The 11573-nt window shown below is 34.1% G+C and overlaps 2 protein-coding genes across 5 annotated transcripts; one reads left to right on the top strand and one right to left on the bottom strand.

The window, feature by feature from the left end:
* The first annotated feature begins 414 nt into the window (after window positions 1-414).
* Window positions 415-8655, top strand: LOC104887449 (hypothetical protein). Of its 4 annotated transcripts, none has more exons than XR_007270979.2 (7): window positions 415-820; window positions 899-933; window positions 1012-1207; window positions 1768-1826; window positions 7609-7745; window positions 7980-8055; window positions 8218-8655. XR_007270979.2 is itself a non-coding variant. In XM_010672081.4 (5 exons), the coding sequence occupies exons 1-5, from the start codon at window positions 791-793 to the stop codon at window positions 1919-1921; spliced, it is 327 nt and encodes a 108-aa protein (XP_010670383.2). In that variant the 5' UTR covers window positions 418-790; the 3' UTR covers window positions 1922-2623. The 4 variants fall into 4 exon arrangements, 1 of the variants encoding a protein (XP_010670383.2); XR_007270978.2 differs by having other exon boundaries at window positions 7980-8083; XR_007270977.2 differs by lacking the exon at window positions 7980-8055 and having other exon boundaries at window positions 416-820.
* On the bottom strand, window positions 6377-9597 carry LOC104887457 (rop guanine nucleotide exchange factor 3). Its single transcript, XM_010672088.4, has 7 exons — window positions 9106-9597; window positions 8659-8775; window positions 8192-8334; window positions 8020-8094; window positions 7535-7825; window positions 7044-7385; window positions 6377-6739 (listed from the first exon to the last, which is right to left on the bottom strand). The coding sequence occupies exons 1-7, from the start codon at window positions 9482-9484 to the stop codon at window positions 6620-6622; spliced, it is 1467 nt and encodes a 488-aa protein (XP_010670390.2). The 5' UTR covers window positions 9485-9597; the 3' UTR covers window positions 6377-6619.
* Between the last annotated feature and the right edge of the window lie 1976 nt (window positions 9598-11573).

The raw sequence follows: 11573 nt of genomic DNA, 5'->3' as shown, positions 1-11573 counted from the left end.
AATAGATTGATCTGTCTCTTACAACTTTGGATAGAAAAGTAGAATTTGATTTTGTGTAAACCACCAAAGAGTTTGATTTGTAAATGGGATATTCCATTTGGTACCATTGAATTTTTGGCTTTTCCATTTGGTAACACTGTTATTTTAAAATTTCTCATGATACCACTCTAATTTAATAATAATCTTTATCATACCATTTTTTAAGTAAAATGTTAGTTAATGGTTGAACAAGAATATGATTTTGTTTGGGTTTGCATGTTTCTATTTACAGTTGCAAAAATTTAATAAATTGAGATTTGAGGGTGTCGTTTTAACCCTTAAAGCTCTATTTTTCACTCAAAATTTTCATAAAAATGATTGTACTTTTGGCTTTTCCATTTGGTACTACTATTTTTCAGATATTCTACATGGTACCATTATAATTTGATTTTATTCTCTATTGTAGCATTCAACTAAGTAAAGTGTTAATTTAAGTTAGAATAGGCTAGAGTTTTACTTCGATTTACATGTTTTAATTTGCGTTAAGGTTTTAGTAATCGTTTTAGTCGTTATGGTCAAAGTTGAGGTCATATTTGACAATAAAAAGACATAGAATATTATGATCACTTTTGTGAAAATTTTGAGTGAAAAATAGAGCTTTAAGGGTTAAAACGACACCCTGAAATCTTAATAATATTGCCAATTTCGTCTGCTCGAATGGTTATTTTTTTTCTTTTTTATAATGAAATCAATTTGTTAATTTTTTTTTTTTTGCTATTCGTAAAAGACCCGGGAATTCCACCAGGCTGCAATGCATGAATTCAATTCCCTTAGTGATTCTGTGAGTATTCTTACTGAAAGACTTTCCATTTAGTTTACAACACAACTCAAATGTTATTCCTTCTTCATTTTCTTTCAGACTAAAGCTTCATATATTGCTGAGGCCAAGATAAGGTACAATTTCCTTCAGTTTTTCTTAATTGATTTGATTTTTAATCTGAATTTGGTTTCAATACATATATTGTGATTTAGGAATTCTGTGGAAAACAATACCTGGCCTACTGAGAAATTATTCAAACCAATGAAATCAGCAAAACCAGGGAAATCAAGGAGAGATAGGGAAAGGAGAAACAAGGTCTTTAACACGGCATTAAAGACTATGGCTACGGGCGTTTTCTTGGAGGCCATGAGACAAGAACATTTGATGATTGATCCTAAATTTAGACCGGTAAGACCTCTTTTTCTTTTTTGCTACACATTTTTTCAGTTTTCAATATCAAATTCTTTATTAGATAACATTATCGGCCCGTTTGGTAGTTGGTCATAAATGGTGGTAATGGGAATGAATTCATGTGTAAATTTGTGAAAAATATCATTGTCCATTCCCATGGTAATGCTAATTTATCCTAAAATGTCCACTTTTTCTTCTTGAATTTTCATTCCCATCCAATACCACCTTGTAGGGTGGTAATGAGTAGTAATGAAAATTGCTTCCATTTGGAGACAAAAACATAAGTTTAGGGGTGAGATTGCTTGCCCATGGAGAAAAAATGCCTCCCCATGGAGATTTTAAGGGTGCTTCCCTAATAAAATTACACTTAAAATTCATTCCCATTACCAGGATAGAAGAGTCTGTAACTAGTCATAGGTCTATATAAAACACTATATATATTGAAGGTCAGGTTAACTTATTTCAGGTTAATGTAATTATTCTCCACACTTGTACATCCTTTTAAAAAAAATGAGTTTAGTGTGTAATTTTGTTTCTTATTTTGCTATTCATCACAGGGTGGCATTGCGGCCTACTACGAGGCTGGAGGAAGGAATTTCGTTCTCTCAGTGATGAAGTAAGTTATTCTGCATAACATATTTAGTTAATTTTCTTTTTAGTTAAGTTGAGATGTCATATGTTGTTATTATTTCAATTTTTTTCAGGACATAGATCCATATACAGGTGAGGCCATGAGAAGTGGCCTGGAGGAATCGGCCAAGAGCTTGAAATTTTATATTGAATCTATGGATAACTTTTATGCTATGTGATGGTTTTCATTTCTTCTCTCTTTTACCAAGAGTTTGAAATTATTAAGAGAGATTTTGTTAGACAATTTGATTTGGTTTGATTCCTTAGATTTTTGTAGCTCAAACTGTCAAAAAGCTGTAAATTCGGTTAGACAATTCCGTTGCAATGGGTAAGTATGTGTCACAAAATTTAGGCGAATTTTTTCCTTGGATAATGCAAAAGTGGGTTTTAATTCCCAAAATATGCCCAAAAAAATTAAAATTCCCTGCGTACCGTCCACGTAGGACGGCACGCGAGAATTTTTTTTTTTAGTAAAACCGCTACTCGGAGTAGCGGTTTATAAGTGTCGAGATTTTTTTTTTTTTCAACTTAGGTAAAACCGCTACTCGGAGTAGCGGTTTATAAAAAAAAAAAAAAAAAAAAAAAAAAAATTTTTTTTTTTTTTTTTTTTATAAACCGCTACTCCGAGTAGCGGTTTATTATGAAAACTGATATCTGCTTACCATATTTTTGCCCAGGTAAACCGCTACTCAGAGTAGCGGTTTATATTTATAAACCGCTACTCAGAGTAGCGGTTTATATTTATAAACCGCTACTCAGAGTAGCGGTTTATATTTGTAAACCGCTACTCAGAGTAGCGTTTTTATTTGTAAACCGCTACTCCAGTAGCGGTTTATTTTAATATTAAACCGCTACTCTGAGTAGCGTTTCTGTGGGTTAAAACAAAAAAAAAAAAATTTCTCGCGTGCCGTCCTACGTGGACGGTACGCAGGGAATTTTGATTTTTTTGGGCATATTTTGGGAATTAAAACCCACTTTTGCATTATTCAAGGAAAAAATTCAAATTTAGGCGGGTGTATTGGTTATGACTTGACTTTTACTCTTAAAAACTAAGAGCAAGAATATCGGTAGTCTGGAGCATCGAGTCTCAGCGCAGACTTTGGTGAGTCTGCCTCCAGACTACCGATATTTGGACTAAATGGAATGATAAGTCTGGGAATGAGTTTTGGCTTCCCAAATTCAATCTCAGACTTGGTTGTGGGCTTTTGGTAGAATAAATGTTATCTAAAATAATATGTTTAACTTTTGGTAGAGAGTATGGAGTGAGTTTGAAGAATAAAAAGTAGATAAAAATTAGTGGAAAGCTGATCTGGCACAGTCTGAAGGTTGGGTTTGGGGTCTGAGGGATAAACTCACCCTAAGGTTTGCGGTTTGCCCTGGTTTTTTAATGCCATCCTCCCTCTATGATTGCAAGTTACTCCCTCCGTCCCTAATTCTTTACCCCAATGCAAATAGTAGGGTCAAATTTTAAGATCTTTGACCATAAAATACCATTAATCTATACGAGATAATATAGTCATGTGGAATTTTGTTATATTCGTCTCATTGCATATTATATTAATATCTAGTTTTTATAATTTTTACATGTGTGTTGTTGTAGTTTGTGTATGCATTTGCTTTTTATTTTTGTCATTCAGTGAGAGGAAAATGAAGCGTAAAAATTAAAAAAAATGATATCATCTTGTGATTCTTAATATTGACATCCTGTTTATCCACCCATTCCCCTTATCCTTAAGAATGCATCCCAAAACTAAGATAGAGAAATGAGGAGAATTTATTAAAAAAAGGAAATTCAACATAAGTTCATTTCTTCTCATAAAACTGCACAAATTCAAGCAATCCTTTTTGCCCCAAAATAACAGGTCATTTCACATCATTATAAGTTTATAACTCTCAAATTTTCTCAACTCTGACATAAATTCACTATTTTTAGAGGATAAGTAAGAAAAAATTTCATATAATATACTACTTTATGATAATAATGCTAAATACAGCTTAGCCTACTAGTTAAAACTTTAGTATATGTATTTGAGGTGAGGACGCCACGTGGCACAGTTTCTTGTTTTCGCACGCCTTTTAATATATTTGTATAGATGGTGAGAAACACACAAATTTTTAAACAACCCAAAAATCATTAATCCGAGTTCCAAACCACAACAAATCAGTAAAAATTCCAAACCAAAAAACACATTATTTAATTTAACTCAAAACAAATATCATTATATCATAATGTCAATTACATCCATCAATCATACAATGCTCCGTGAACAAATTAAATGCAATCAGTGACCAAGAAATCAAAAATCATGAACAAAATTACGTTATAACAGGTATGACCTTCCTTTTGTAACTTATATTTACCAGAAATATTAGAGCTGCTTAGCATTGATCCGGCTCGGCCTGAAAATTCGCCGATTTTGGGTAAGATATTTCGGTATGTGGTTCAGATCCGTCTCGATTTTGGGCGAAATAGGCGGGCTATAGACAACCTAAATTTGAAAATCTAGGCGAAATTTTGGCCCTAATAAAAAAAATCCCGAAAACCCCCTTGTCCCAACCCAATATAGCGGGCCTTTGGTGCGAAAAGTTTAGCCCAAAATGAGCCACTTTTTATTTTTTGCCAAAGTCTGACGCAGCCCATGATTATCTCTACGACTCTACAAAATATTGTCACGTGAAAATTGTCATCATGTTATATATGTTTCGGTTGGTAATTACAATTATGAACTTATTATAATTTTGTTAATACAACTGCTTGTCAAGTACTCAAATGCACTCATTTTTTTACCGTAAAAATATAATCACGTACATGTAATTGAACTAATATACAAAAAGACTTTGATAGAACATTGACCAAATCGAGCTCGAGCTGCTCAATTCTATTAGCACTACTAGGTGTGACACCGTGAGTTTTTACCCTGTCACATACTCCTATTTTGGGCTGTTCAAGAATATCCGATCCGAAAACCCGCCGATCCGATCCGAAATTTCGGATATCCGATCCAATTTTAAGATTTTGGATATTTCCGATCGGATATCCGAAAAAAATTTCGGGTGCCGGGTCCGATATGGAATGAATTTTTTCAAAATTGCCGATGGCTCGATTCGAAAACCCGGTATTCGATACGAAAATCTGATATTGAACAGCCGTAAGCACTACCTACTGTCCTACAGTCCTAGTCCAAGTCGTAGTCCACTATAATAATTTTTTCGTTTTTGCCAACTTGTATTTTCATTGTTAATAGTTCTGAGACTTCTGACAGGCAATTCTTAACAAATTTCCAGAAGAAAATTCTGATCTTCTCCGTTTAAATTTGCACTTTAATATCCTAAACCCAGAATCTAAAACTTCCATACTTTTTCCTGGTATATTAAACACTACCCATCAATTGAAACTTGAAAGATCAAAATTTTCAACAGTGGGTATAATTTTATTTAGAAACCCTTCAAAGTTATGACTTCTGGAAGACCAAAATCTGCTGAGGAAAAAAAACCATCTAAGCTTAGTGATGCTGAAATTTTAAGGAAGTGTTTGGAAGACAACAAAGGTGATAAGACTAAATGTAAATCAAAGATTGAGGCTTTCAAATTTGCTGCTGCTTCTCCTCCTTCTCCCAAACAACCCCCTTCTCACAATCTTTTTTTGAGGAGTGGTTCTCTCACTGATGTTTGACTCATTATATGCAATTGCAGGGTAACCTTTTTTTTTTTTTTTTTTTTTTGCTTTTTGTATAAATTTTGGTTGATTAGGGTAACCCTATAATTATATGGTAATTTGTTGGCAATTTGAAGGGATTAGTAGTAATTCAACATGTTATCTCGACATATTGTTCTATCAAATTAATGGTTTATTTTTTCTGAGTGATCCATGTTGTGCAATTTGATATCTTGAGTTTTGAGATGTTTGGATTTTGTTCTAGTGAAAGATATTGAATTTTTTTTTAATTGCCAAGTTATTTGATGTTTCATGTTTCTATTTTATGGTGTTTCAGTTTAGTCAAAAGTTGAAACTTAAGGGGTTTGAATGTTGATTTCACAATTGACACAAGTTAAAGGGGTGTCTGATTATGAACACAATGGGATAATTTCCAAGTAAGATGATGTTGCCAAAATCTCCTTATTAGAAACAAAAATTGTTTGTAACAACAATTAGGAATTGGGTTCCCTCATGTTTTATCTGATCCAATTGGATGTATATGATGTTGTCAAAAGTTTAAAGCATGTTAAAATCGAGTTTTAAGTTTTAAACTCGGAACTGTCTAACATTTAAGAGAACTATATGTGCATGGAGACCCATTTTTTGGGTGAAAAATACCAGGTAATCTAGGATTCGAGTTGGGACAGACTCCAATGGGGTTAAGCTCTTCCAACAAGTGCTAGTGCATTACCGCAGATTTAACTCGAGAACTGTGATTAAGTTGGAATAATTCCCTTGAACGATTGATCCAAACACTTGTTGGTGCATTTAGAGAGCATATATAAGTTACATGGTTTATCTTTTGTGTAGTTAATGGCTTTTAACTTGAGAATGACAGGTTATTGCAGAGAAGTGAAAAATATGGATTTCTGGTTTTGCAGTTCTTGCTGCACAATTAAACGTTGATTTATAGATTGGCTTAAACTGTAAAGGCCTAATTTCCTAATCTTGGTGTTCATCACAAATGTACATCTGCAAATTCTGCTCATTTCTTGCTTTTGTTGTATATTCTGTGCTGATAATTTCTCATGCGGTGAAGATGCAAAATAGGCGGAGATCCTTAGATAAGTCTATATTCTCTGTTATTCTTGGTTTTTCATTAACCTGTCTGCAGAGAGTACATCATCAACCCAAGCAACGAGATTATATGCAAAACCTTCGAGCACTCTTGAGTAGCTTTCTAAGATTGCTTGGCCTACATCCTGCAAAAAACATATAACACCATCTTTTAGGAATCATTTGCTAGGCGGTAACATATGATGGTAAAGATAATGATTATTCGTGTCTTTATGTTCATGGCAATGTTCGTCCATCACTAGATACCTCTTATTCATTAATATCTATTACCATCCATTGCCACTTCAGGTGGTACGGGTGGTATTGGAAATGTATGAATTAAAACACAGGTCACAGGATCTGTCACGACTCACGAGACTTCTTTTTTCATGAAATTTATATCGTTACCACCGTTTATTATGCAAAACACAGACTGGTCATGAGACGTACCCGGTTGTATTGGATTTTGCACGTGTCTAATGTCGTCTGTGATAGTTCAGGGAACCTATGCTTTAAGCAAAACAGCAAAGTTTCAGCTCTTTCAGCCAGAATATGATTCTTGTCATTCCTATCTACTTCTGCCTTGAGTTCCTTCATTCCATGCCATGATCTCGAATGTGTCATGCCAGACTTACGCTTCCATGTATACATGGAAGCTTCTACTCTATCTGCAAGCTCAAGTGCTTCGTGTTCCGAGTTGATCTTCAATGAATCTAGGAGTTGGTCCGGGGAGAACACTTCTGCGTTGTACATGTATTTGTACATTGCATCTCCTAAGCAGGATTTTCCACTCTGAAACGATAGCAGTATTACTTTTACATTAGAGGAAGACAGTAAATATTGATCTCTCTCTCATTATATATATGTTGATATTGTATATACATGATCCTTTTAGTGGTATATGCTGATTATAGTGGCAAAATCTTGAATATTGAAACTACCTTTGGAAGCCCTGTAATGTAAGAGTCTGGTACTTCCATCTCATTGAGAGTATTACTGTTGATGGCCATTGCAGCTTTGTGAATCTGATTGGCACAATCACGCTGGTGTTTTAAGTGCTTCCTTCCACTGTCAGAGAGGCCACCCGGCGGGATACAGGGGATCGGCAACCACCATTTCTCATCTTTCCGTGCTACAACTTTCCTAAACGAGGTTGTTCTCGATGAATTCATGGTTACATTACCTTGTTCAGCATACCAAAACTCTTTCTCCTCAAAACTGTCCAAAATGTCCTGTAATGACAGATAATGAGTTAACTTTTTTCGTCACAATGGCACAACTTAATCAAAATTTTTTATATTACAGTGGCATTTTGGAAAAAATTATGAGATAAACTTTTCGATGAACTTCCTAATACCGTATTTTTTTCAAATACGTATATGACAGTTATAAATTAGGAATTTCCTCGAATGGAGGCGTATTATACCATGAGCATTCCATCAAGTTTTCTCAGTGCAGGCAGGTTGATCTGAATATCTATTCTTGGCCTGGTACACATTACCTGCACAATTTCAAAACTATACATCTTTATCACAAGCATTCAGTGGAAACATTGTTTTACTATCATATAGTTAGTATATGTGATTTGATTAACTTGCCTCAACATCATCTTGTCCATTTTCAGGAACAAACTCCACAATATAGTCACACACTGAGAGAAGACAATCCATTTCTCTTTTCCACATCATCTTCTTCTCCGCTTTCAAAGGTTCCAACTTCAAAGCATTACCAAATATTGTAGCTGCATTATTTCATAAATCATATCTTAAAACCCATATAATCGATTAAAAACAACGGGAAAGGATACTCTTTCAGTTCCTTTTGATCTACATACTTTGTACGCTTGCAGTACGTGACTAATGTGATTTATATGTAGAAAAAAAAGAGATGTGGATTTGATTTTAGGTTTTGGGTACCACCCCGGCAAGACTTTACCAACTAAGTTAGGTGGTATCCACGAAACTGTTAACTTTAAGATTTTGTATTATATTGAATGTTAAAAGTTTTTAGAGGACTTTAATTTGCACAAATCACCAATTTATATTGCAAGGTTTGAGAACTATACCATAGAGATTAGTTATCGCATTAGAGATTGTAACTGCTGTACATTCACCTTTCCCACCTCCTGACATGTCTTCACCCAGCAGAAGCTTCGAAAATCTTTCTTTCATCATCTCAAGCTCTAAATATTTGCGCAATAAAGAATACACACATGTCAGCTTTTATAATGGAAAATTCATACAAAAATTCTCAACTTACCCCATCTTCTTATGAGATAATAATCTCAATTTTCATTAATTAATTGGTAGTAATCCCAATGAATTTAAAGGTGAGTTTGTGATGAAAAACTTCTGTATGAAAATAAAATTCCCTTACCATAAACATTTGATACATAAAATTCTATTATATGTACACCACCCATCAATTAACGTCTACCAAACGAGCCATTAGGATTATTCATATGATTTTTGTATCATCAACAACAACATATAAACATTTAGAAATTACATACCTATATCAACTGCCTCCAAATCATCAAGTCCTCCATCAATGCTATACATATACTTCCTCAAACCAAGCCTAGAAGGTGAAGCAGGAGGAGGTGTCGCCGCCCTCGGCGGAACCCACCTAACAGGGGACGCCCCATCAGAGCAGCTATCAGTTGGCTCAGAGAAGGTTGACATCTCTGAATTAGTCCTGTGGTAATAGTCATAAGAAACAGTGCTCATTGGAGAGTTTGTTGATTGATCATTGGGATCAAATGATGATGGTGAAGCTTCATAACCAAGATCATAACTCTCATCTGTTACTACATTCTCCATCATTTCTTTTGTTATGCTTCCTTGGAAACAAAAATAACTTAACCTTAACCTGCAATCTCCCATAGACATAATCTTTGTGTAAAAAACAATGATCCCAAGAAAAAATTAAAAAGCTGCAAAAACAACTCAAATGAATTTCAAAATTTATTAGTTGTATATATTCTTATGTAAATAACACAAAAGCATAGGAATAGGAGTAATCTTGTGTCATTTTCAAGTGAAGAAGAGAAAAGAAAAGTGTTTTTCTAAAGGTGAAAGTAGCTAATTTCAAGTTTTTAAAGGTAACGGTTGTTTGATTAAGGGAAATTTAGGAAACACAAAACAAAAGTAAGCAAGATTAATATATGATAATGTTACCTTTAATAGATATATATGCTAATACAAAATTTTGAATTTGAAGGTAAAAATGTGGGACTTTTGAAACTATTCCCTCCTTAATTGAAGTACTTTCTGTTCTGGGGACTTTCTTTTTCCTGGAAAAGAGCACATTCTAAGCATGTTAGTTAGCTCATTTCATGTCACACATTCACCATTTTTTGACCACTTCCTCAAAATTACAGGCCTAAATTTTGATAATTTGATCGAAACGACGTCGAAAAATGGAGAAAATAAGGCAAACCCAGATCAAGATTTGGAAAAAAAAAAGTGTACAAAACTTGGAATGATTCTGAGGAAGAAAATGAAGTGGAGAAAGAAAGGAAAAAAAAAAAATTATGGCCTGCAAAGGTGTTAAACTTCAAAGGTGTTGAATAAGTGTTGAGAGAACATGCATAATAGTAGTAATGTAGTATACTAATGTGATTGTAATAATATACGTGACATGGAGTATTTAAGAGGGAAGATTGGCATGGTTTAATATAATTGAAAATTATTAGTATAGTATAGAATTTTCTAAATCAATTTTGTGAAGATGTTAATTAAGCTTATCTGTCCAAATCATCTAAATATTTGGTCAACTTTGATAATCTAATTTATTAGCCTTTGGGGGTTGCTAATTGGCAATGATTAGGGTAGTTTAGCTTATGTGTTGCTTGAGGTTGAGAGTTGCGGTTGAGAGGTGCTCAACTCAAGCTGTCTTTTATGATTAAAGTTGGATTGGTTATGGGAATGAACTGAAAATTTTGCATGTGATTTCAAGGATGAATGGAGTTGTGGGCGGCGTAGGTTGTCTATTCAGATTGTTAAACATCGCTCCCAAATTACTTAAAATCGCCACAACTTTCCTCTAAGTACTATTATACTTTTACGATATTTTTTTTAATTTTTTTTACTCCAACTTAACTGATCTTCTAATTCATATTCTCTCTCATCTTCGCCATCACTACCGACGATCAACACCGACCAACATCACCAAAAAATACAAAATTCCAACCAGCACAAAATTTCGACGAGGTAAATTTTGTTAATGAATTCCATGGACACAACGTGTGGCCTGGACGTTGTGTCAATGGGGCACAACTTGTGGCCTGGACATTGTGCCCACGGACACAACGCCTGGCCTGGACGTTGCATCCATGGACACAACATCCAAGCCAAACGTTTTGTCCATAGACACAACTCAATGGGTCACCTTACATAAATTCTATTAGTAGTGGAAACTCAATGGTCTATCTATACAAAATGCAACTGTTAGTAACGCGATATGAAATATATAATTATCTAACAATAATAAGCTAAAATTTGAGAAAAAGTTCAATGGATGTATATAAGTTATAACTGATATACATGTGGGCACTTGCTATTTTAAATCTCTTAGTTTATACAAAGTTATGCAGTATTCATGGCATAAAAGACGGCTGGACCGGTTAAAACTTGAAAGAACTTACCATGACAGACTTCTACAAGAGCTCCCATAAAGTATGTTTAATTTGTGGTGTGGAGAAGATATCAATGTTGTGTATAAACCTAACTAAATAGTAAATAAGCAATAACCTACTATCTTCGTGGCTCATATGGATCATAATCTCTCTCGTTGTTCATGAACAAATGGATCAGAAGAATTATTTGAGTGGAGTAATGTAATTATGCTGACATAATAATGCTAACAAATATATAAGGCAAAGGGATTACTGGAGACATGCTGTAAATATGTTAGGTGGAAATATATATATTTTCCTAATGTGATTAAACTTTTATCTTTTAGGGATTATTGTTTTTG

This window comes from Beta vulgaris, chromosome 1 (assembly GCF_026745355.1).
Source record: "Beta vulgaris subsp. vulgaris cultivar EL10 chromosome 1, EL10.2, whole genome shotgun sequence".
Classification (NCBI taxonomy): domain Eukaryota; kingdom Viridiplantae; phylum Streptophyta; class Magnoliopsida; order Caryophyllales; family Amaranthaceae; genus Beta; species Beta vulgaris.
This window is presented reverse-complemented; position numbering and strand designations above follow the sequence as displayed.